This window comes from Crocuta crocuta, unplaced genomic scaffold (assembly GCF_008692635.1).
Source record: "Crocuta crocuta isolate KB4526 unplaced genomic scaffold, BGI_CrCroc_1.0 scaffold92, whole genome shotgun sequence".
NCBI classification, from domain to species: Eukaryota; Metazoa; Chordata; class Mammalia; order Carnivora; family Hyaenidae; genus Crocuta; species Crocuta crocuta.
The window spans coordinates 2,752,661-2,776,351 of NW_027528804.1; the positions used below are offsets into that span (position 1 = coordinate 2,752,661).

General features: G+C 34.9%; 1 protein-coding gene across 4 annotated transcripts in view; it reads right to left on the minus strand.

Annotated features, from left to right (window-relative positions):
* Positions 1–12,029: 12,029 nt before the first annotated feature.
* Positions 12,030–23,691, minus strand: part of UBE2D3 (ubiquitin conjugating enzyme E2 D3) — a 28,541-nt gene continuing 16,879 nt past the window's right edge. For all 4 annotated transcript variants that reach the window (XM_077755759.1, XM_077755761.1, XM_077755760.1 and 1 more), the window contains exons 5-8: positions 17,831–17,908; positions 16,801–16,906; positions 14,872–14,965; positions 12,030–12,893 (exon numbers count right to left, since the gene is read on the minus strand). In XM_077755759.1, coding sequence (XP_077611885.1) covers positions 12,848–12,893; positions 14,872–14,965; positions 16,801–16,906; positions 17,831–17,908 — 324 coding nt within the window. In that variant the 3' untranslated portion in view covers positions 12,030–12,847. The remainder of the gene's footprint in view (positions 12,894–14,871; positions 14,966–16,800; positions 16,907–17,830; positions 17,909–23,691) is intronic.

Below are 23,691 nucleotides of genomic sequence, written 5' to 3' on the forward strand. Positions count from 1 at the left end.
AAGAGACTCTTTTTTCCATTGGATATTATTTTCTGTTTTGTCGAAGATTAGCTAGCCATATGTTTGTGGGTCCATTTCTGAGTTTTCTATTCTGTTCCATTGATCTATGTGTCTCTTTTTGTCCCAGTACCATACTTTCTTGATGATTACAGCTTTGTAATACACCTCAAGTCCAGAATTGTGATGCCTCCATCTTTGGTTTTCTTTTTCTGTATTGCTTTGGCTCTTTGGGGTCTTTTCTGGTTCCATACAAATTTTAGGATTGTTTGTTCTAGCTCTGTGAAGAATGCTGCTGTTATTTTGATAGGGATTGCATTAATATATAGATTACTTTTTATAGTATCAATATTTTAACAACATTTGTTCTTCCAATCTATGAGCAGGTAAATGGTTTTTCAAAATATATATTTTTGGATTTGGTTGGCTAATATTTTGTTGAGGATTTTTGCATTTATGTTCATCAGAGATATTGGCCTATTATTCTCTTTTTTTGTAGTGTCTTTATCTGGTTTTGGTATCGAGGTAATGCTGGCCTCATGGAATGAATTTGGCTGCTTTTCTTTTTACTGTTCTACTTTTTAGAAAAATAGGTATTAACTCTTTTTAAAATGTTTGGTAGAATTTCCCTGTGAAGCTATCTGGTCCTGGACTTTTGTTTGTTGGGATTTTTTTGATTACTGATTCAATTTCATCGCTGGTAATTAATTCAAATTTTCTATTTCTTCCTGCTTCAGTTTTGGTAGGTTACATGTTTCTAGAAATCTATACATTTTTTTCTAGAAATATTCTCTTATAATACTTTATATTTCTTTTTTTCCCCTTCATAGTTTATTGTCAAGTTGGTTTCCATATAACACCCAGTGCTCATCACAAGTGCCCTGCTCCATGCCCATCACCCCCAATACTTTATATTTCTGTGATGTTATTTCTCTTCAGTTTCTGATTTTGTTCTTTTGAGTTTTCTTTTATCTCTCTCTTTTTTTTGTGTTGCTAAAGGTTTATCAATTTCGTTGTTCTTTTCAATGAACCATCTCCCAGGTTTATCGATCTGTTCTATTGGTTTTTTTCTTTAGTTCTATTTTGTTTATTTCTGTTCTGATATTTATTATTTCCTTCCTTCCACTGGTTTTGTTTTTCTTCTTTTTCTAGCTACTTTAGGCATAAGGTTAGGTTGTTTTTTGAGATTTTTCTTGCTTCTTGAGGTAGGTAGGTTTGTATTGCTGTTAACTTTCCTCTTAAAACAGCTTTTGCTGCATCCCAAATATTTTGGACTGTTGTATTATTTTTATTTGGCTCTGGGTATTTTCTGATTTCCTGTTTGATTTCTTAGTTGACCCATTTATTGTTTAGTAACGTGTTATTTAACCTCTATATATTTGTTTTTTCCCAGGTTTTTTCCCTTGTGATTGATTTCTAGTTTCGTAGAGTTGTGGTTGGGAAAGATGCATGGTATGACTTTGATCTTTTTGAATTTGTTGAGACTTGTTTTGTGGTATAATATGTGATCTATCCTGGGGAATGTTCCATGTGCACTTGAAAAGAATGTATATTCTGCTGTTTTAGGATGGAATGTTCTGAATGTATCTGTTAGATTTATCTGGTCCAGGGTATCATTCAAAGCCAATGTTTTTGTTTAGATGATCTATCCATTGATGTAAGGGGGTGTTGAAATCCCCTACTATCATTGTATTATTAGTGATCACTTTCTTTATGTTTTTTAATAGCTGATTTAAGTATTTGGGTGCTGTACATATTTACAATTATTATATCTTCTTGTTGGACTGTTCCCTTTATGATTATATAGTGTCCTTCTTTGACTCTTATTACAGTCTTAGTTCTAAAGTCTATTTTGTCCAATATAAGTATTGCTACCCCAGCTTTCTTTCACTGCCATTTGTGGGATAAATGCTTTTCCATCCCTTTACTTTCACTCTGGATGTGTCTTGGGTATGAAATTAGTCTCTTGTATGCAGCATATAGATGGGTTTTGCATTTTATCCATTCTATCACCCTATGTCTTTCTATTGGAGTGTTTAGTCCATTTACATTCAAAGTAATTATTGATAGGTATATACTTATTGGTATTTTATTATTTGTTTTATAGTTGCTTTTATAGTTCTTCTCTGTTCCTTTCTTCTCTTGCTCTCCTTTCTTACGGTTTGCTGGCTTTCATTAGTGATGACTTAGATTACTTTCTTTTTATTTTTTCGTATATCTATTACTGGCTTTTTATTTGTATTTACCATTAGGTTTGTATGTGACATCATATGCATATAGCACTCTATTTTAAGTTGATGGTTGTTTAAGTTTGAACTCCTTCTTTCCTCCTCTCCCCATCCCCCATCTTAAATATATGGTTTTGTCATACTTTGTCTTTTTATTTTGTGAGTCCCTTCACTGATCTTTTTGTGTTTCCTTTTTAAACTTTATTTATTTTGAGAGAGAGAGAGAGAGAACAAGCCAGGGAGGAGAAGAGAGAGAATTCCAAGCAGGTTCCACACTGTCAGCATGGAGCCTGACACAGTGCTCCATCTGATGAACCTTGAGATCATGACCTGAGCTGAAGTCAAGAGTTGGACACTTAACTGACTCTTTCCTAATTTTTTTTCAAATGTTTTATTTATTTCTGAGAGAGAGAGAGACAGCATGAGCAGGGGAGGGTCAGAGAGATGGAGACACGCAATCCAAAACAGACTCCAGGCTCTGAGCTGGCTGTCAGCACAGAGCCTGACATGCGGCTCAAACCCACAAATCATGAGATCATGACCTGAGCGAAAGTTGGATGCTTAACCAACTGAGCCACCCAGGTGCCCCTCTTTCCTATTTTTCTTACTCCTACTTATGGTTTTTCCTTTCCACTCAAAGAGTCCCCTGTAACATTTGTTGTAGGGCTAGTTTAATAGTCATGAATTCTTTTAACTTTTGTTTGTCTGGGAAACTCTTGATCTCTCCTTCTATTCTGAATGATAGCCTTGCTGAATAGAGTATTCTTGGCTGCAGGTTTTTCTTTTTCAGCAGTTTGAAAATATTATGCCACTCTCTTCTGGCCTGCACAATTCTGCTGAAAAACCAACTGATACTCTTATAGGGTTTCCCTTATATGTAACTATTTTCTTTTCTCTTGCTTATTTTAAAATTCTCTCTTTATCATTATTACTTTTTGCCATTTATTTACTATGTGTCTTGGTGTGGACCTCCTTGGGTTGATTTTGTTGGGGGCTTTCTGTGCCTCCTGGATCTGGATTCCTGTTCCCATCCTCAGATTCAGATAGTTTTCAACTATTATTTCTTCAAGTAAATTTTCTTCCCCCCTCTTTCTGGGAGGCCTATAATTGAATGTTATTAGGCTTGATGGTATTGGTATTGCTAAGTTCCCTAACTCTTTTTTTCTTTTTTCATCTCTCTCATGTTCATCTTGATTGCTTTCCATTCTTTCCTCCAAGTCACTAGCCTATTCTTCTGCTTCCTCTAGTTTACTATTTATTTCCTCAAGTGTATTTTTAATTTCATTTATTGACTTCTTCATCTCTGATGGGGTTTTTTGTTTTCTGTCTCTTTGTTAAGGGTCTCCCTGACGTCCTCCACTCTTTCTTCAAGTCCAGTAAGTACTTTATGATCATTATGTTACATTCTCCATTAGGCCTATTATTTATTGCCACTTCATTTAGGTCTCTTGCTGTGTGATTTTGTCCTGTTCTTTCATTTGGGACATATTCCTCTGTCTCCTCATTTTGTCTCTCTATGTCTGTTTCTATGTATTAGGAAAGTCAGCTATGTCTGCTGCTCTTGAAAGTAGTGCCTTTATGAAGAGGTTCTGTGGTGCCCTGCAGCACAGTGTCCTCTGTTTATCAGAACCTGGCACTTCAGGGGTGTCCCCTATATGTATTGCATGCACCCTGCTGTTGTGGCTGAGCTGTGTTTGCCTTTAGTCCAGTCATTTGCAATGGCTCTCTTCACCTGTTATGGGCAGGATTTGGTCCTTGCAGTGTTAGTGGGACAGTCTGGGGCTGCCTTGGGCTTGAGTCAGATCAGGCATTTGCCAGAGAGGCAGCTGTGGACAGGGACCTGGAGTGGAGGCAAGGTAGGTAGTGAGTGTTGATAACACACTGGTTCCTGCAGGTGGCCTGTGTGTTTGTGGTGGTGGATGTGGGAGAGAAATGGTGCCCTCCAGCTTCTTTGCTCCTGGAGAAGTATCCCAAGGATCCTTGCTCCTCCAGCACAAGCTCTGAGATTTCTAAACAAATCTCCCTCCTGTGTACCGAGCATTTTTCAAACTGCTGCTTTTAGGATGTATCTCTGTGAGACTGTTTTTCTGCTCTCTCTTCAAGGCTTGGGACTCAGTTTCCTCTTGCCCTCCCAGCTCTCTCCTGATTTTTACGTTCCAAGTTTTAGGCCTCGCTGATTGTAAGAACTTGTGCAATTTGTCCCTCTAGTTTTCAAGGCCAAATGTTATGGACATTCACCTTCCTAGTGTGAGTCTCCCATGCCTGGGCTGGGGTCTGCTCTTCTCCCCTCTTTGTGCCTGGGGCATCCCTCCATCCTGCAGATACTCCTGTGAATCCTTAGCTTTCAGTCATGTCTCTGCCTTTCCTACCCTCTTTGATGTGTCCTGCTTTCTACATTTAGCTGCGGAGAGTCTGTTCTGCTAGTCTTTGAGTAATTTTCTGGGTTGTTTACACTGATATGGCTGTTATGTAGTTGTATCCATTGAATGAAATGAGCTTAAGGTCCTCCTACTCTGCCATCTTCCCTGGAAGTCAATATGTAACTTTTCATCTCTGGCTTCCTTCACTTAGTATGTTTTCAAGGTTCATCCCCATTGTAGTAAGCATCAGTACTACATTCCTTTTTATGGCAAAATAATATGCCATCATATGAATACATCACAAATTGTTCATTCATCCATTGTTTCCACCTTTGGCTATTGTGAATAATGCTACTATGAACATACAAACATTTGTTTGAATTTCTGTTTTCAACTGGTTGGAGTATATATCTAGGAATGCAATTGCTAAGTCATGTGGTAATTTTGTATTTAATTTTTAAGGAAATGCCAACCTGCTTTCCATAGTAGCTGCATCATCTTACATTCCCACCAGCAATATAAAATGGTTCCAATTTCCCTAAATCCTCCAAACATTTATTTTCCATTTAAAAATTATAGCTATTCCAGGCACCTAGGTGACTCAGTCGATTGGGCGTCCAACTTTGCCTCAGGTTATCACAAACCTCTTGCGGTTTGTGAATTCAAGCCCCATGTCAGGCTCACTGCTGTTAGTGTAGAGCCTGCTTCAAATTCTCTGTAACCCTCTTTATCTGCTATCCACTTCCTTGACTCTCACATGCTCTCTCAAAAATAAACATTAAAAATATTATAGTCATTCTAGGAGATGTAAAGTGGTAGCTTATTGTGGTTTTGATCTGCATTTCTCTAATAACCAATGGTGTTGAGAATCTTTTTCATGTTTATTGGCCATTTGTATATCTTTTTTGGAGAAATATTCAAATCCTTTGCCCATTTTTAAATTGGGTTACTTGTCTTTTTGTTGAGTTTTAAGAATTCTTTATATATTCTGTAAACTATACCCTTATCAGATATATGATTTGCAAATATTTTCTCACATTCCATACATTGTCTTTTCACTTAGTATCTTGGACATACAGAAGTTTATAATTTTTATAAGTCCAACTTAATCTATTTTTTTTCATTGCTTTTGCTCTCATATCTAAGAATTTGTTTCCAAATCCCAAATCATGAAAATTTACTCCTTTCTTCTAAGAGTTTTATAGTTGTAGATCTTACATTTAGGACTTGATCCATATTGAGTTTTTTATGTGTTGTGAGGTGGGATCCAAATTCATTCTTTTGCATGTGAATATCCACTTGCCTTAGAACTATTAAGAGACTATTCTTTCCCCATTGAAAGGTTTTAGCACCCTTCTTGAGAATAAATTGACCACAGATGTGTGTCTTTATTTTTTGTACTCTCATTTCTATCCCATTGATCTGTTTATCTGTATGCTAGTACCATTCTTTTAATTACTGTAACTTTGCAATGAATTTTGAAAAAGTAGGAGTCATCAAACTTTGTTCTTTTTCAAGATTGTTTGGTTTTTGTGCTCTTTTGCAATTCTCTCTGAATTTCTAAATCTTCCATTTCTGCGAAATCATTAAGATCTTGACAGGATTATACTGAATATGTAGATTGCTTTGAGGATCATTGCCATCTTCACAATACATCTTCTAATCCATGAGCACAAGGTGTCTTTCCATTTATTTAGGACTTTCAGAAATGTTTTGTAGTTTTAGTGTGCAAGTTTTGTACTTGCTTGGTTAAAATTTATTCCTAAGTATTTTATTCTTTTAGATGTTACTGTAAATAGAATTGCTTTCTTAATTTTCAGATTGTTCATTGCTAGTTAAAGAACTACAATTGATTTTTTTTATCTCGATTAAGCTGAATTCCACTTTTAGCTCTAATAACTTTCTAAATTGTTACTCTTCAGGATTTTCTAGATCGTGTCATCTTGTGAATATTTACTACTTCTTTCCAATTTTTGATGACCTGATATTTTTAATGTCTGAAAAATTTTCAGGTCACATGGCTCCCATTCATGGAGCTATGTTCCTTTGTAGTTTGTTTTTTCTGAAACTTAACCGTGAGCTATTATTGAGTTCTTTGAGAGTATTTGTTTCTGCCAGTACTTGGTTGCTCTGATTTGGAACAACTTTAAAAAACTAAGTCCTCTGGGGCCACTTGTGTAGTAAGATTTAGGGCTGCAAATCTTCACAATGGCCAAACTAGGACAACAGATTCTGAGAGAATATTCTCTTGCTACAGAGCACCAACGTTCAAGATCTGCAGACTCCTGTGTGTTTTAGGGACGGGTTTCTTTTATTTGACACCACTCTTTGCCAGGGTCACTTGGTTTACTGGGAACTTGATTTCACTTGGTTTTTCAAGTGTTTTTGAGATGAAAGATGGTTTCCGTTTATGTAAATTCTGCGGAGTTCCTGGCATCAGCATATTTTGGCTTGTGGGTACTCCTTTCTTGACTGATTCACACATTTAAAAAAAAAAAAAGTTGTTTTCCCCAGGATGTTTGGTTGCTTTTTCAGATGAGTCAGTCAGGTTAATCATCCATACTAATAGAAACTGAAATATCCCATCTACTGACTGGTGGTATATTACTTACCGTAGAATGAAGAATGAAGAAGGTTCATTACATTAGTCCTGATCTGTGGAGGATATCCTCCAAGACCTCCAGTGGGTGCCTCAAACTGATAGTATTGAACCCTCTGCATACTATGTACTTTTCTATACATACATATGATAAAGTTTAACTTACAATTTAGGTACACTAAGAGATTAACTGCAACAATACTGTTATAACAGTCTAATAAAAGTTATGTGAATGTGTCCGCTTTTTCTCAAAATATCTTCTTGTACTCTGCTCACCCTTCTTGTGATAGGAGAGGATAAAATGTCTCCATGATCCGATGAAGTGAGGTAAATGTGACATAGTTAGGCTATTTACCTCCTGGCAATGTATCAAGAGGATAATCTGCTTCTGGACCACAGTTAACCATGAGTAACCTAAGACTGTGTGTAAGGGAGGACTACTATATTTTTCTATAGTATATTGTAGTTCTTGTTTTTTGTATTTTTAGAGTTAAAAATATAGCAAGGAATATTTTTGGCAGCCTACCATTTAACTTACACTTACCTATTAAATACTTGGCCACCTAACAACGTGCCAGGCAGTCACCTACTCATTAAGGAATATAGCAGAACAGACAAAAATCCCTATTCTAGGATGGGGTTGAAGAAACAAGAAGTATTACAGGCAAGGTAGATAATACTGATTATGCCATGGAACACTACAACGCAGGGCTATGCTGGTGTATTATGTAGAATAGTTGAGGAAAATCACTCAAGTTTGACATTTGAACCTTTAATTAGGAAAAGGGGTGTTATAGGACTTGAGAGAATTCTAGTCAAAGGGAAGAACAAAGGAAAACATCCTAAGGTGCAAGAAAGTCCTCAAATCTCACCTGAAGCCTGTGAGTTTGAGTTGGGGAGTGGTGGAGCAGAGTGTATTAAGTCATTACATCCTTAAGCATTTCAGCTTTTACTCTGAATGAGACAGGAAACCTTTAGGAGGTGTGGAGCAGTGATGACATGATCTGACACGGTTCAAAAGGAATATGCTGGGTGCTGTGTGTGGGGCAGATTGCCGCAAAGTAAAAAGCAGGACGGACCACTGAGTAGGCTATTACAATAACCCAACAGGTGGAGCTTTATACCATGGTGACAGTAGTGAATATGAATAGGTAGATTCTGAATAAAAATTAAAATAATTGACAGGACTGCTATAGGAGAAATCAAGGTTGATGGCCAAACTTTGGGCTAGGGCTAGCTACTCAAAGGAATGTTTTACGTTTACGGAGGCCAAAAAGAGGTAGCGGGTGTGTGCATCTGTGTAGAAATCAAGATTTTAGACAAGTTTAAGAGATGGCTAACCAAAGGACAATGGTTAACGATGTTCCTGAGTAGGGCATAAAACTACTCCATTGTTTGGGTCTTACTTGACACTATTCAAATGCGATACACCAACAAGGAATTGACATTTAAGAGGCTCAGACAACAGTAAGCAAAATGAAAATTAGTTATTTCATAGAACCATTTTCAATACAGGAAAACTTTAAGAGGGCACTTTAAAATATTCAGAAATAGTGTACAATTTGGGAAGTTAGTGGACAATGGGACCTTAAATAAAACATCATGTAAAAGAGCAATTACTCTAACAGTTTGCCAGAATTTAAAACCATAAAAACTTCCTCAAAATGAGGCAAGAAAGGAGCAAGTAGTTATAGGACAGCAGAAAGGATACAAAATTGTGGTAATTACTGGGGACCAAAACAAAGTAAAATCCTCCTAGCCTTTCTTAGTACCTTAGTTTTTACCAATTACATAGTTCCCCCAATACACTATTTTTTGGGGGTTGAGGATACAGAGGCAATCAGGTTTTTAAATCCTGTCTCCAAATACCTTTACAATTTTACACTGGGACAGTTAAAGTTTTAAATAGCTACTTGAGCAGGTTTTGATATATGCTAAATCCAGTGAACACTACAAATGTCCTAAATGAGCTTACCTTTTCACTCAAAACAAAAAACTTAGTTTAAGGCTACATGATGACATGTTCAAACCCTGGATCCAACGAACACTTTGAAGACTTTTGTACCTGGTTACTCTTTAATAGTTAGCCATTTGCTGAATTATGTATACATGAATATAAAGTTAGGTTTTTGTTACAATTTCTGAATACCACTAGGTTAGTCAAATTGTAGGATTTTAGTATACCTGAAGTAAATATTAGAACATACAGTATTATTTGTAACTCCAAAGTGCTACAATTTGTCAGATATTAAGATAGCAATGTAATACTTGGGGATACAACAGTTTTCTTATCACCATGAAACAGGGAGGGGGGTGTCAAATAACTAGCTATAGGGCTCAAGGATGGTTTCTGTGGGCTGTTAGATCTATGAACAGAATTCTGAATCACCTGGATAGCTTTTTAAAACAGACCACTGGATCTTCTCAATCAGGAGGCCTAGAGTGTGGTCTGATAACTTCCATTTTAATGAACTTTCCAAATGATACTGATTCCTAGTCTTGGGACCACACTTTCAGAATCATAATTCTTTATAGATCAGTTTTGTAAACTGCTATTTTAAGAAGTTCAAAACAGAACTCACACATAGTATTAAGTTAAAGTGTGGATTTCATGTCAGCCCGAATTACTGAGACCAAAGTGTCTTTTAACACAGACTTTAATGGTAACAATTCCTTTAAGCTCAATTAACCTTAGCTATTACAAGTGTTATGCAGATGTCACTATTAAGACAATATTTAGTGACTTGTACTGGTTTCCTCATAAAATAAAGACAAATTCACTTTAAAAAGTGTAATCAACAATCATTTAACAGTTTTGTTATGCCAACACAAAACACGGCTAATTTGAGTCACCTCCAAAATCACTAACACAGCATGTTCAGTAACTGAAGCATATTTCAACTAAGCCATTAAAAAAAAGTGAGTGTTTCACTACCCCTGAGACCACTGTGAACTGTGGTTCATACTTTAAAAAATTGTGAGTACACCCACACAAGAAAGCAACAAATTTTTTTTAAATCTGGTATCACATTGCAAACTTGCCCAGGAAAAAGGAGTCCCTTAAAATTAATTTACCATTAACAGGTCAACTGGACTGTTAATTCTCATAGATTGAGAAACTCAGCATTAAAAATGACTATGTATTAAAAGATACAGGAAATATAGAACCAAAATCAATTTTTAATCTTCTAATATGCATCCAGTCCTCCACATGGCACTAGTATATAGGGGAAAAGGGCAATTCTTGGATTCTTTTGAAGGTTTCATTGGAGATGATCTCAAGTCCAGTGTCAATACATTCAAAAATGTTGGTTTTCCAGGTACTTTACGGTTCTATTAAACCTGGAGAAGCCTTTATGGCTTATTCCCTTAGAACTGACATAGAAATGTTGTAGAAAGCATCAAAGATACAGAGAACTGGACACATCTAGTAATTATGACAACGGTTTAAGTCATCTCTATAAATACTTAAAGGTTGTCTATGGCTAAAAAGAAGGTCAACATGAAAGTCAATTAGGAATTCAGAAGCTCTGACAAAGTGCTTATTCATGGCTGGCTTTCAAGAAATAATACGCCTACTAAAGCTATTTTGAGTATAGGAGAATCAGAAGTAATTTTTTGAAAAAAGAGCAAAAGAACAGTATTTCTTACCTTATGGAGTGGGTATGTTACTACCTTTTCACTTGTAATTTGAATCCAAAATAGCATTACAGTATGACATCTACGTTTAAGGAGTAATTTTTTTTAAGTAAAAGATGAAATGAAAAAAAAAATCACTCATTGGAAAATTGTATAGCTGGGTTGGTATTTCTCAATGAAATGTTTAAATTACAGAATTAGCAAAGCCAGAACATCTTTGGAAGGCATGCACTTCACTTGCAATTTAGAGAAAAATTTTAAGTCAATAAACCATGTCCAAACTACATATTAAAATGGTTATAAAAATCAAGCTTTAACATTTATTTTATATCTAGCTTTCCACATCTGTGTGCAGACAAGGAATAAAATTGCACATAAGTGTAAGCAGTGCAAAAATGTGGAAGTGGATGAAAGTCACAGATGTGCTAAAAACCAAATACAACATTTTAAGAAAGCAATGGACAAATCAAAATTAACTAGGAAAAAAGTAAAACTATAGCGTCAGGATTAGGAAGGGTGAAGAATGATAATGCCCTTGTTACTACAGAAGTTAAATTAGTGGCACAGATAGCACTTGTCAAACAAAAAATAATCCAATAGCATTGACTTTTATTCATTCATGTTAAGTCACCTGAAATGATATCTGTTGCATTTAAATGCTCATTAATGTAAATGGCTGAACAAATCCATTTCAGTGGATATTCAATATCCCACATAGTTAAGTCACTTCAACACAGCCTCATGACAACTCCCACACCAAAACAGTACTTTATTTTGTAAATTTTGACCCATTATTACTCCCATGTTACGGTTTTTTTCAGCTGTCAAGTGTACAAGGTGAAGAAAAAATTTAGTTAGATGGGGGTTGCACCTGGAAAATAAACTTCTTAAACTCCATATACACGTTTCAAAACTGCTGGGTCCCCAGTCCATCTATGAACTCCAGGGCTGCCAGTATCATGTGCAGCATACTAAAGCTACACTATCCGAATAGCTTATTAATTCTGCATAAATCAGGTCAATCAATGTGTCAACCTGTAACAGACTGTGCACTTTTAACTGAACATGGCAAAATATTCACTCTTTTGAACTTTACATCATTATTTGATGTCAAACAATGAAGCAAATCCCAACAGTATATACAAAAACAGCTTTGCATTTACAAAAGATTGTTTCCCATACTGATTAATTCAGGCAGCTAACTCATTGGTTTATGCAACTTTATTGAAGAAAAATAAATCAATTACTAGCAGAGCTATTAGTTGATCACTCATCCATTGACAACTTGCATCATTTATTCAGTGCTATATTAAACAGTGTATTGGAAGATAGATTAACTAATAGCTCCAAGCCTCCTAACAATTTAAATGAGAATTACAAAATGTTTGAGACCCTATTTTGGAATACAAAGGGTGTTTGACTTCCAATTTCCATTCTCTGTAGAACAAGAACAGGTCATTCCTTTATTGACATGCATAAAATACATCACATTTTCTGTTCTGCTGATGCTATAAATTCAATACCAATTCTCCAGCCACATCAGTTATGAGCATAAAGTATATCATGTAACCTCAAATCTCTAACAGTGGAAGGCTTAAAAAAGACTGGATGCTAGAATAATGCTGCTTCCTTTGATGTGACAACCGAGCATCCATCTCCCTCCCCCTCAGGTGATTTCTTCAGCATGTTAGAGCAGTGAGGAATGGTTTTAGTCTCATAACCAAGTTAGAGTGAAGACATTGGCCACATAATACACATGCTCCATTTTTAAAAAAATTCTGAATCTTGGGCAACTGTTCTCTTGTAACTACTTTACAGTTTCTAAAAGCAGTTATTGTCCAAAGCTGGAAGAACTTAAGTCTTCTCAGATGAGCATGTGAATGAATGGAGGGAGGTAAACAAAAAATAAAATTAAAAAAGATGAGGTCTGAAAGGGGAGCAGCCGGATAAGAAAATCAAAAAAGGAACAGTAATTTAAAGTTTATTCCAGCTATAATGCAGGTTATTCTGACTTTAAGGTAGCATCACATGGCATACTTCTGAGTCCATTCCCGAGATATTCTGTTGTACCTGTAAATAAAGAAGACGTTACTTAAAAAGTTAAAGAATTCTTAATATTTGAAAGGAAAGATTTCTATTTTACCTCCGAACTCATCATGGAGTCATCTCTCATGTCTATGATTAGAATTAAGGCAACAAGGGAGAAACAGCACTGGTACTCAAAGCAATGTGGGAAATGGAAATCTTATGCTTCCCATACAATGTTCCAATATCATAAACACAGTAAGGTGGCACTGAGATTGGGGGGGGGGGGGGGCAGCTAAGAAAAAAAATCAAAGACCTTTAATCTTTCCTACCACAGACTTAAATGTTCTATTAGAAGTTCTATAATTAGTATTCACTCCAACAAACTTTAACATTAAAAAAATTATTTTACAGTTCATCATGGACTTACATCAGAACTGCACACACATTCTACAGAAATTGCCATCAATGCTGGAACCAATTTTATCTGAATCCTAAACTTTGAGAAATTACTAGACCATAGGTAATACTAGAAAATACATTTGAAATAAGCACAGGTAGGAGATTAAACATTGGGGAAGGAAGTTTCGAAAAAAGTTTTCAAGATGAGGTAGGTATGACTGGCATGTATGTTAATTAGAACATGTATGTGTTACTTTTAGAAAGTGTGGTGATTGGAGCTAACAAGTCCCACTTGAGACTTCATGAGAATCTCTAGTAGTACAACTCGGGGGCATCTTTGTTTAAAAAGATCAACATCATTCACACACGAGCAAGGTTATTTTCACTGAGGATTATCATCCATATTGATAATTGCTACCAATTTCTTTCTATATTTCATCCATGCTGTAAGTTACTTACCAACAAAAAATATAATGATAGCCTTAAGAAATGAATATACAAAGGGTACAGAACTTTTAGATTTATATTTCCAGTTTGAACTTTATGAAGTATTAACTAGCTTCATTTTAAACCAAGAAGTAAACATGGTTCAACCACTTTCCTAAACTTTAGCATATAGAAATTCTACCATTCATGGTTACCTCATTTAAGAACACCCTCTTAAAAAGCCAGCACTTTAAAATGAAGGTTTCATTTAGCATACAGGGAGCCACAAAATATAGCTGATATTAATGCATGCTTGTCAGTAAGGAATGCTTAGTTTAGATGCTTGAAGGCTTCATTAAAACTATTTTCCCCCTTATTATCTCTTGGCCAAATTTGAACTATCATCACATTTCATATAATATTGGTATAAAAATTAAAATATACCAACTTTAAAATTTAAATAACTGTGGTAGTTTGAAAAAGATACTATTTAAACTTTCATTTCTTACTAGTGCTATATGTAACTGCTTTGCCATGCAAAAAAAATACTCTCAAGCAATAAGGACTTTTGGGTATACTTTCACGCTAAACAGAGATCAAGCAGTTAAATGTACAGTTTTCAGAAAACTGTCACATCTGTTATCTTTTGTTAGTTAAGACAGTGCCTTAAAGCATGCAGCACTCAAGTGCTGGCAGTACCATGAATAAGCGCACCATAGAGTGCAGATCCTCTTACCCTACAACATAGCGTATTTCTCTGTCCACTCTCTTGCTAACCTATTGTACCTAATTGAACAAGTATACTTAGCATTAATTATAACATATGACAAAGTTATAATGGTGAAGTAGTACATAAAGGTTTTAATTCAAACATTTGAGGAATTTAGACAATTTTATAATGGTACCAGTTATTTGATTCAAAAACATAATTGAGATAAAGAAAAATCTGCTTTCTCTTCAAACACTTAAGAGTGACAAGCAGCACTGAACATGTTGGGAAATTAAAACGTTTTAGAGGGGCTATTCACTGTTTAATATAAACTGAAACTGATTTAAAAAATAATCACATTTCCAAAACTAGCTTTCTGCACATTTTAATTATCTTACCAGAAATAATCATCAAGTCTTCTTTTAAGCAGAGTGTAAGCTTAACTCATTAAAAAAAAAAAAAATCACTCTTCTTCTACATACTTACTTATCTCTGTCTGTTTTATAGATCCGTGCAATCTCTGGCACTAGGGGGTCATCTGGGTTTGGATCACATAGCAGTGAACAAATGGATAAAAGAACTGCAAAAAAAAAAAAAAAAAAAAAAAAAAAAAAAAAAAAAAAGAAAGAAAAGAAAGAAAGAAGAAAAAAAAAGTCTGTTACCTAGCATTGGGAATATGGATAAATAAAATGTATTTAGAAACATGTATTAAAAACCTCAATTCTCAAAAGATTTATTAGTTTGTATCTTAATGTCAATGAGACACAGCTTTACAGACATTTTGCTTCACAGGAGACACATAAGGAATGCCAAAAATACAGCTTTGTTGGCATCAAGTTTAGTGCTGACCAGCTATAAAAATACTGCGAAACTCAGAGGAATTCCAAGATAGTCAAACAATGCTATAATTAGTTTATTATTCTGTTTAATAAGTGGCATTAGAAGTTAAGTAACTGATGTTTCTTGGTACTTTGAGGCGGGAAATTTAGTAAAGAATAATGCAGGGAACATTTGTGCAGTATTATTCTCAGCTGTTGGCATGTTGAAAAATCCATTCTCAGGGTGTCTAGCTGGCTCAGTCAGGAGACCATGAGACTCTTGATCTTGGGTTGGTGAGTTCAAGCCCCATGCTGGGTGTAGAGATTACTTAAATAAATATATACATTAAAAGGGGGCACCTGGGTGACTCAGTTGGTTTGGCCTCCGACTTTGGCTCTGGTCATGATCTCACGGTTTGAGTTCAAGATCCACATTGGCCTCTGTGCTGACAGCTCAGAGCTTGGAGCCTGCTTCAGATTTTGTGTCTCCTCTATCTCTCTCAAAGATAAACATTAAAAATTAAAAAAAAAAAAAAAAAGAAAAGAAGAAAATCTGTTCTCTGCTCTACCCTCAGGGAGTTTCACAAAAATCCCCAACTGCTTCACTGTGTTCTGTCTCCTTGAATTTATAAACTAAGAGTACTGATTAAATAAATGCTGAAGTCTATCTCCATTACTTTTTTTCCAGAAGATTTTATTATATACATACACACACGTTTTTAAAGTAGGCTTCACACCCAGCACAAAGCCCAACGTAGGGCTTGAGCACATAACTCTGAGATTGAGACCTGATCCGAGATCAAGAGTTGGACACTTAACTGACTGAGCCATCCAAGTGCCCCTCACGATTTTATTTTTAAGCAATCCCTATACCCAACACAGGGCTTGAACCCGTAACTTCAAAATCAAGAGTCATGCTCCACTGACTAAGCCAGCCAGGCAGGCACCTCTCTATCACTAAGTGAACCTTCGCAACTTTAGTTCTTACTCTGACCTGTTCAATTCATGAACTTAAGACGATACCCAGAATCACAGAACATATATCTAATTCACTTTGTAGGTTATATGCCAGACACTGCAAAGCGTTATAAGATTTTATAATATAAAACCTTAGAGTGGTTATAAAAATCTTCAGGTAAAGATAAGGAACTTTCTTTCTCTTCCAAAAGAGTGATTTTAGTCAAAGTTTGGAAGATGTTACATTACCCTTTTAGCAGATTCAAATTCACTGCACAAACCTATCTGAAACACTGTCTTATTTAGGAACATTAAAAACCTCATTTTTTGTACCTTAAGTAATGCTAAGCCAACACCAATACCCAAAGGTTACTAGAGGGCAGACTTCCTTGCCATTAAGTAGTTTTGTGGTAGGTGATTTTATTTGTGGGGGAAAACTAATATAAAAGCCACCAATCATTCACAATGGAGAAAGATGGAGGCACTCCATCTCCATCTGGGATATTCTTGTGGAGACTGGATAACCTATTAGAGATGTCACATGATGGATCAGAATTAAAAGTAGACCAGAATTGATCTAGAGACCTTTCCAAGACTATAAATCTAAGCAGCTCAAGCCTTTCTCTGAAAGTATTTTTACCTTTAGAAATAGTTAAAGCAGGAGACCACTGTGATCTTAGAATATCGAGACAAATGCTGCCATTACTGTTAATATTTGGATGATAAATTCTTGTTGTAAATGCAACCTAAAATAAATTAAAAAAACATCTTTAAGGTATTTTTCTCAAGTAAAAGCAAGTATCCTAATCTGAAATAAGACTTTCATTTTTAGCAAGGTTTAAAATACTGCCACACTAATACACACATACAAAATCAAATGGCTATAACCTACTTTATATATACTAGGACTAAAAATTACAGAAACTCATTTGATATTCTGATCAAGATCTTCCAGGGGCTCCTTCTCTTTCATTAAAATAGAAAATTTAACTTTGGGGCAACAATTTTTACTATCAATGATACAATGGGGGTATTTTGAAGGTTAACTTTGGCTCTATCATGTCATGAATATTAAAAAGAGCATTGTGAAGGCTAACGTTCATTAAAAAAGTAAAGGAACTTCAGAATGTAAATTTATAGACCAACTCAATTAAGGTATCAAGTTACAAAACATATGTATTTTAGTCTGCATTTCCACTGTACATAAAATAAAAATTTCCATCATCACAAAAGTGTTTCATCTCAAGTAATTGTAATACTACACCTATAACATTGATTGCAAAGATGGTTGAAGTGCCAATGTTCTGTTACTTTCTATAAGGTATTCATAGAAGTTGGATTTATGTTAATTGCTCTGAAAAGTCAAGGACCACATGCTTTTGACTGTAAACCAGTCACTTCAGAGCATTAAGCGACTTTAAGTTTTGACAGATTTATTGTTACATATGCAAACCCAAATCCCTAAAAGATATAGCCTGTCTAAGCTCCAACATACATAGCCTAGGTTGCAGCAACATATGCAAATGTATACAAAGTTGAATAGCTGAAAGTCTACTATTTTACAAAATAATCCAAATCTGTATGAACAAAACCTTAATTTCTAAATATACTCTATTCTTTTGAAATAAAGCACAAATCTATACTAATGACTTTTGGGGACAAATACTTGCCTTAGGTGGTTTGAAGGGGTAGTCTGTAGGAAAATGAATTGTCAAAAAGAATACACCACCTTGATATGGGCTGTCATTCTGTGAAAAGAAAAATTTGCTTAACTCTGACATTTAAAATATTACTGCTAAATAATCCAGGTAACATTTCTATTTTCTAAATAAGCATTTAATATGGACCAAAATTACCTGTTTACACTGCAACAGAATCTAAACTATTCCACAACTTAGTTCATATTACTAGAAAATATACAATCAAAATTTACTATAGAACAATGAACCCTTATTTACTTAGATCCCATTTAAGTCACCAAAGAACTGAAAAACTGTCCAGAAACAAGCATTCTAGATCCCTATTTTCACAAAGAAAAAGTATGCTTAGCAATGAAGTCTATAAAAGAATTATATATCAAACATAAATTTGAAAATAAGCTCTTTTATTTATTTCTTCTAACGATAGCCATACATACACAGAAGGCTTTGTACCTCAACACACCACTCTGGCTACTGGCAATCCAAACTGTTATTAGCTACTGCAGGTTAACCTGTAACTATCTTCAAGAGGAGAAGCAAAACAGAAACAAAATATATTTTTAACAAGTTTAATTCCCAATTGCTCCTCAGAATTCTTTTTAAGAAGTTTATTTATTTAAGCAATCTCCACAACCAATGTGGGTGGGGGTTGAACTCACAACCCTGAGATCAAGAGTCACATGCTCTTCTGACTGAGCCAACCAGTAACCCTTCAAAATCCTCATTTAAAACCAAGGAAGTTTAAAAAAAAATAAATAAATAAAACCAAGGAAGTTTTTTCTTTTAAAGCATACTAAAAAAAACCCACAGCAAACCAACACATGGGATTATGAGATGTGGAAAAAAACGTAGAACATTTGTTCTTCCACTTCAAAACAAAACAAAATTTCAAGCTATCGCATCACTCTTCCTCCCTTGTTGTTTTGATTATAATTTGAGTATGAAGTACTCTGTTAGTAAATACTTATTATACAACATTAGTATGAAGTAACATTTGGGAAACACTACTTGTTAGAATTTTACATTTAATTTAACCAAGATCAGGAAAAAGGTATTTTTCCCATTTTATGAACAAATATAATGGAACTTGAAGAAGTAACTCAGGTGAATGGTATAGGATAAAACCTAGGTCTTATGAAGACCATTAGTCAACAATGGATCAGAAAGTGAGACCAAAACAGTGACTTAATAAAAAAACTTTGCTTAATTGCTTCTAGATATGCAAAGAACTGACCTAAAGATGTTGAAAATTTATAGTGAGTTATTACCAACATCTATTCCTTTGCATTAGAAGAATATGTACACAGTGCTAATATAAGCCTTTTACTATGCCCATTCTGGATATCAGGCAAATAAAAATTTTTCCGGATCTGACACTTTAGTAGTGTTTATTTAATCCCCAGTTCTCTGTGAAATAAATACCTGAATTAATCTAACTCCCGTCTATAGATAAGGATTGTAGAAGGGATACTGAAAACAACTTATCTTGATGGGCTCACAGTATGGTAAAGAGACACGTAATGGAATGTTGCAGATATTATGAAAAATGAATGGGATATACCCACGATTTGAAGGAAAAATGTCAACTTACTGATGATGAATAAAGTTCAAAGGAACATACAACTAGTAAATGAGAAGACAATGAGTCCTTTTATAACTCCCAAGTCCTTTCTTTTCATATTGTCTACAAAATTTTAATTTGAAAAACTACAACTGCAAAGCAGCATTGAGAAGTATAGAAAAAAACAAATCAAAGCAAGGCACCAGAATATGGTCTGAAATTAACAGATTAATGTATCTTTGTTAAACAGCTATATCAACTGGGAGTAGATGCTTCAAATGGCATACACTTTTATAGGACTAATACTGAAAATGTTGTACCGTGTACAATTAACAAATTAGGGTAATCCTAAACAGTATTAAAATTTTATAAAATCCAATTAGAAAAATTCTAAGGGCACTTGAGTGGCTCCCCCGTCAGTTAAGCATATGATTCTTGATCTTGGCTCAGGCCACGATCTTCAGTTTGTGAATCGAGTCCGACATCGGGCTGAAAGCATGGAGCCTGCTTGGGATTCTCTTTCCTCTCTCTGCCCCTCCTGTTCATGCTCTCACTCTCTCTCAAAACAAATAAACTTAAAAAAATAAAAAAGAAGAGAGAAATTCTAAGTTTTATTTCCAAGTTTCATACAATCCCAAGTGCTGTATCTGACTGCTTCTGAATAAAGGCAATCTAATCATAAGATTCTAGCAAAACCAAATTTCATTTCACTTGTTCAAAAAAAAAAAAAAGAACTGAACTTAAGGGGTGAAAATACTTCATTGTTACAATTTAACACTGCAACTCCATCAATTCAAAGAGGAAAAACCAGTAAAATGGTAAGATCCAGGGTTAACCTAACCAAACTATGTCATCTAAAAGATTGGGGCTATATATCAAAGTTACTATATATAAATCAAAAAGAAATTAAAAAAGGAATATTTTGATTGTAAACTGACCCAAATCCAGAATCTATACTGGCTCTCTTTAGAAACCTTGTACACCCTAATTTTACTACAATTTGTCCAAGTGGCTCCTTCTTAGTGTCTGTCCTCCTCCCCTATGGCAATCATAGAGTGCTGATATTCCCACAGATCCATCTTCTGCTTCTATCTCCTGACCCATACCTACTCTGGTAACTCTTGAGTCCTTCTCTATATAGCTATTCATTTCAATATATATTCAAACGCCTATGAATATTTATCCTTGGATGTCTCATGTCCAAAACTCAAACCACAAACCATCACGGATCAAAGTAGTTACCAATCTTAAGATCCTTATAATCTCTTGACCTAGCTGCTTCTCCTTTATGCCCACTGCTACCACTACCTTCATTCCAGATCTTACTTATTTTTCTACATTATGCTATTCCTACATACTGGTATTCCGGTCTTCACTCTGGCTTTCTTCTCATTTATCCCTCACCATATTTCTGAAGTTATCTTAAGACACAAGTTGCAGCCCTGCTTGAAATCTAGCACAGCTTTCAAGATAAAGTGCAGACTCCTAAGCACATACGGTGCTTTATGACCCACCAATATAGATGGTCTCAACTTCCACCTCTTTTAAATGTGCTCTTTACTGCACATAAAATGTTTCATATCTTTTTCTCCTATTACTTCTTTCTTCTACTTGAAATAATTCTTAAAAAATTTTTTTTATTAGAGAGAGTACAAATGTGAGAGAATGGGGGAGACAGTCAGAAGGAGAGAATGTTAAGCAGGCTCCACACACAAGGCAAGCCTGACAACAAAGCTTGATCCCACAACCCTGGGATCATAACACGAGTCAATATCAAGGGTCAGATGCTCAAAAGACTGAGCCACCAGGCGTTCCTACTTGAAATACTCTTATCTGCATCCGTAACTTCTTCATCTGTAGGACCCTACCTACACCAGAGTCTATCTTAAGCTTAAATGTCCTTAAAAAGACAATACAGCCTTCCTGTCCTTTAGTTCAATCTGCCTGTTGCCCTTCTTTTATACGGTCTTTCTGTACATTTACTATTACCCAACATATTTATAACTTACTTGTATTTCCCACTTCCTTTACTCTTCCTCTGGATTACAAAGCTCCTTTATAAATGTCATTAAGGAAAGAGCTTTCATGTATCATTAACCTTTGCAGGAACTGACATAATGTATTTAAAGTAAGTTTAAAAATAACCCTATGGACCAATAAGAAGACAATATCTATGAACCAATTATTTGACTTCAGGTGGTTTTTGTAGCTGATTCTGCTCAAGCTGCCAAAGGTGACATTATGTTATTCAAATATGGTACTTTCTTCCTTGTCTGTATCATAGATTAGGTGGAAGTTAGTGTGGTTCTCCAAATAATTTCAAAGTAGCTCCATTTCCAATTAAAGAGTAATAAGGTGTATAAATATCAGAAACAGGTAGGGAGTTAATTTTTCCCAACTTTATCAATTGTTAATAGTAATTGCCCTTAATATATTAAAAACCCCAGCCACCACCAAAGTTTAAGAACCATATAACCAACAATGTTCTGTCAATTCTTTCCAAGGTTTAAGGTTTAATTTTTATTAGTATTTGTACTTCCAAAGTATCTTACCTTAAGAATAAGCCAATTCAAATGGTTATTAGAAAAAAGCATTTGTGTCTCATAAATTTAATGATCAAGAACATTCTCAGACTGTAATACACTAAAATTCAAGTTACTCTGTATTAAAACTTAAAATTAGATGCTCCACTCCATTCCTTAGTCAGGAACCTTTAGTTATGTGGCACTGCCAATCATTTTAACTGACCTAAAAAGTACTCCAAAGCAATTCTGTTTCCACTTAATTCTTTCAGCAAATCTGCAAATATATGGGTTGTTATAGTACCAATGGCCCAATGTTTTAGCTCATTTATCTACATGTCACATAATGTAAGCACAGTAACAAAATAAAGCAATTATTCACCTAATTAAACTGTGATGTTTTATCACAAAGATGCAATCAAAACCCAAAATAAGAACATGAGTTGTTTTATTGTTGACTCTACAGTAGGGATAATTGCTCACTATTTTGAAGTTGGCATCTAAAACTGGTACTCACTAAAATACAGTTTCTGCAAATTTTGCTAATCAAGGAATATTTAAATAGTTCTGAAAAACAAGTATTTGTTTTTAAAAGCAGAAAACTGTCATTGATATAATTAACAAGTAAAAAAATATAATGGCAAGTTAAGTAAGCAGCTACAAAAGGGTCAGGATATGCAATCTTCTCTTATTCTCTAGAAAATCAGTGGCATAAACTACTCACTTATGCTTCACTTTGATTTACTCTAAGCATATTCCTTACCTTTTGGGAAAAAACAGTTCAATAAACAGTGAAGTCTCAAAGCCCAGCAGAAAAATGTCACACTGGTGTCAAAGAGTGGGTTTATTATGCACGCCATCCAATTAAAAGTCTTGATTACCAACTCTTTAGTGCTTTATTAATACTGACAACTAATATTTATAATGAGACTACCTTAAAGCACCCTCTGGATCAAAGATGAGCTTTTACTTGGTAGAAATGCTAAGGCATTTTATGAACACTCTGCCTTAAAAATTGGCAGTAATGAGAAAATTCTAGAAACTGCTAATCCAAGTGCCTACAGAATCTAGGGAGGCAAAACGAAGTGGATAGGAACAGTATGAGAAACAACCTTATATAAAAAAGGGAGGTAGCTGCTACTCTCCCAGCCACTACTGTTATGGAATGAGGGCCTTGTCAGGGTTCTTATACGAAGATTGTTAACCTCTAAACTGCCCTGTGGATCACACTGGGTAAAAGTCAGACTAGTTAACTATGTTCACTTAAAATAAATAAACCACAATTTTGTTACAAAATATTAGGAAGTATTTTTAAAGCAAAACAAAATTTACAATACCAAAAACAATCCTTGAGATAACTGGAAGTGAACAATTCTGACTCTGTATAGTTTTTTTTCTTATTAGAATAATACAGATATGTTTCAAATTGTTAAGCTAAATATCCACCCTCTACCAATACCAGTAAGTTTAACTTAACTCACAATCTCCTTCCAGGTTGTAACATTTCACAATTAAAAGATTAAAGTTATCAACAACGGACCTACGCAATAAAAACTTATTGACCAATCCATCAGCTGGCTAACTTTTCTAAGAGCATTTTGCCTTTTAGAATGATATATACCTATTTATTGACTCATTATCTCACCAAGTACATGATTGACATTTATGTTGAGATTAAACCACCAAAAAGGGGGGAAAGAAAGCAGATTAAGACATACATAGAATAGAAATCCTCAGGTGCCTTCCAA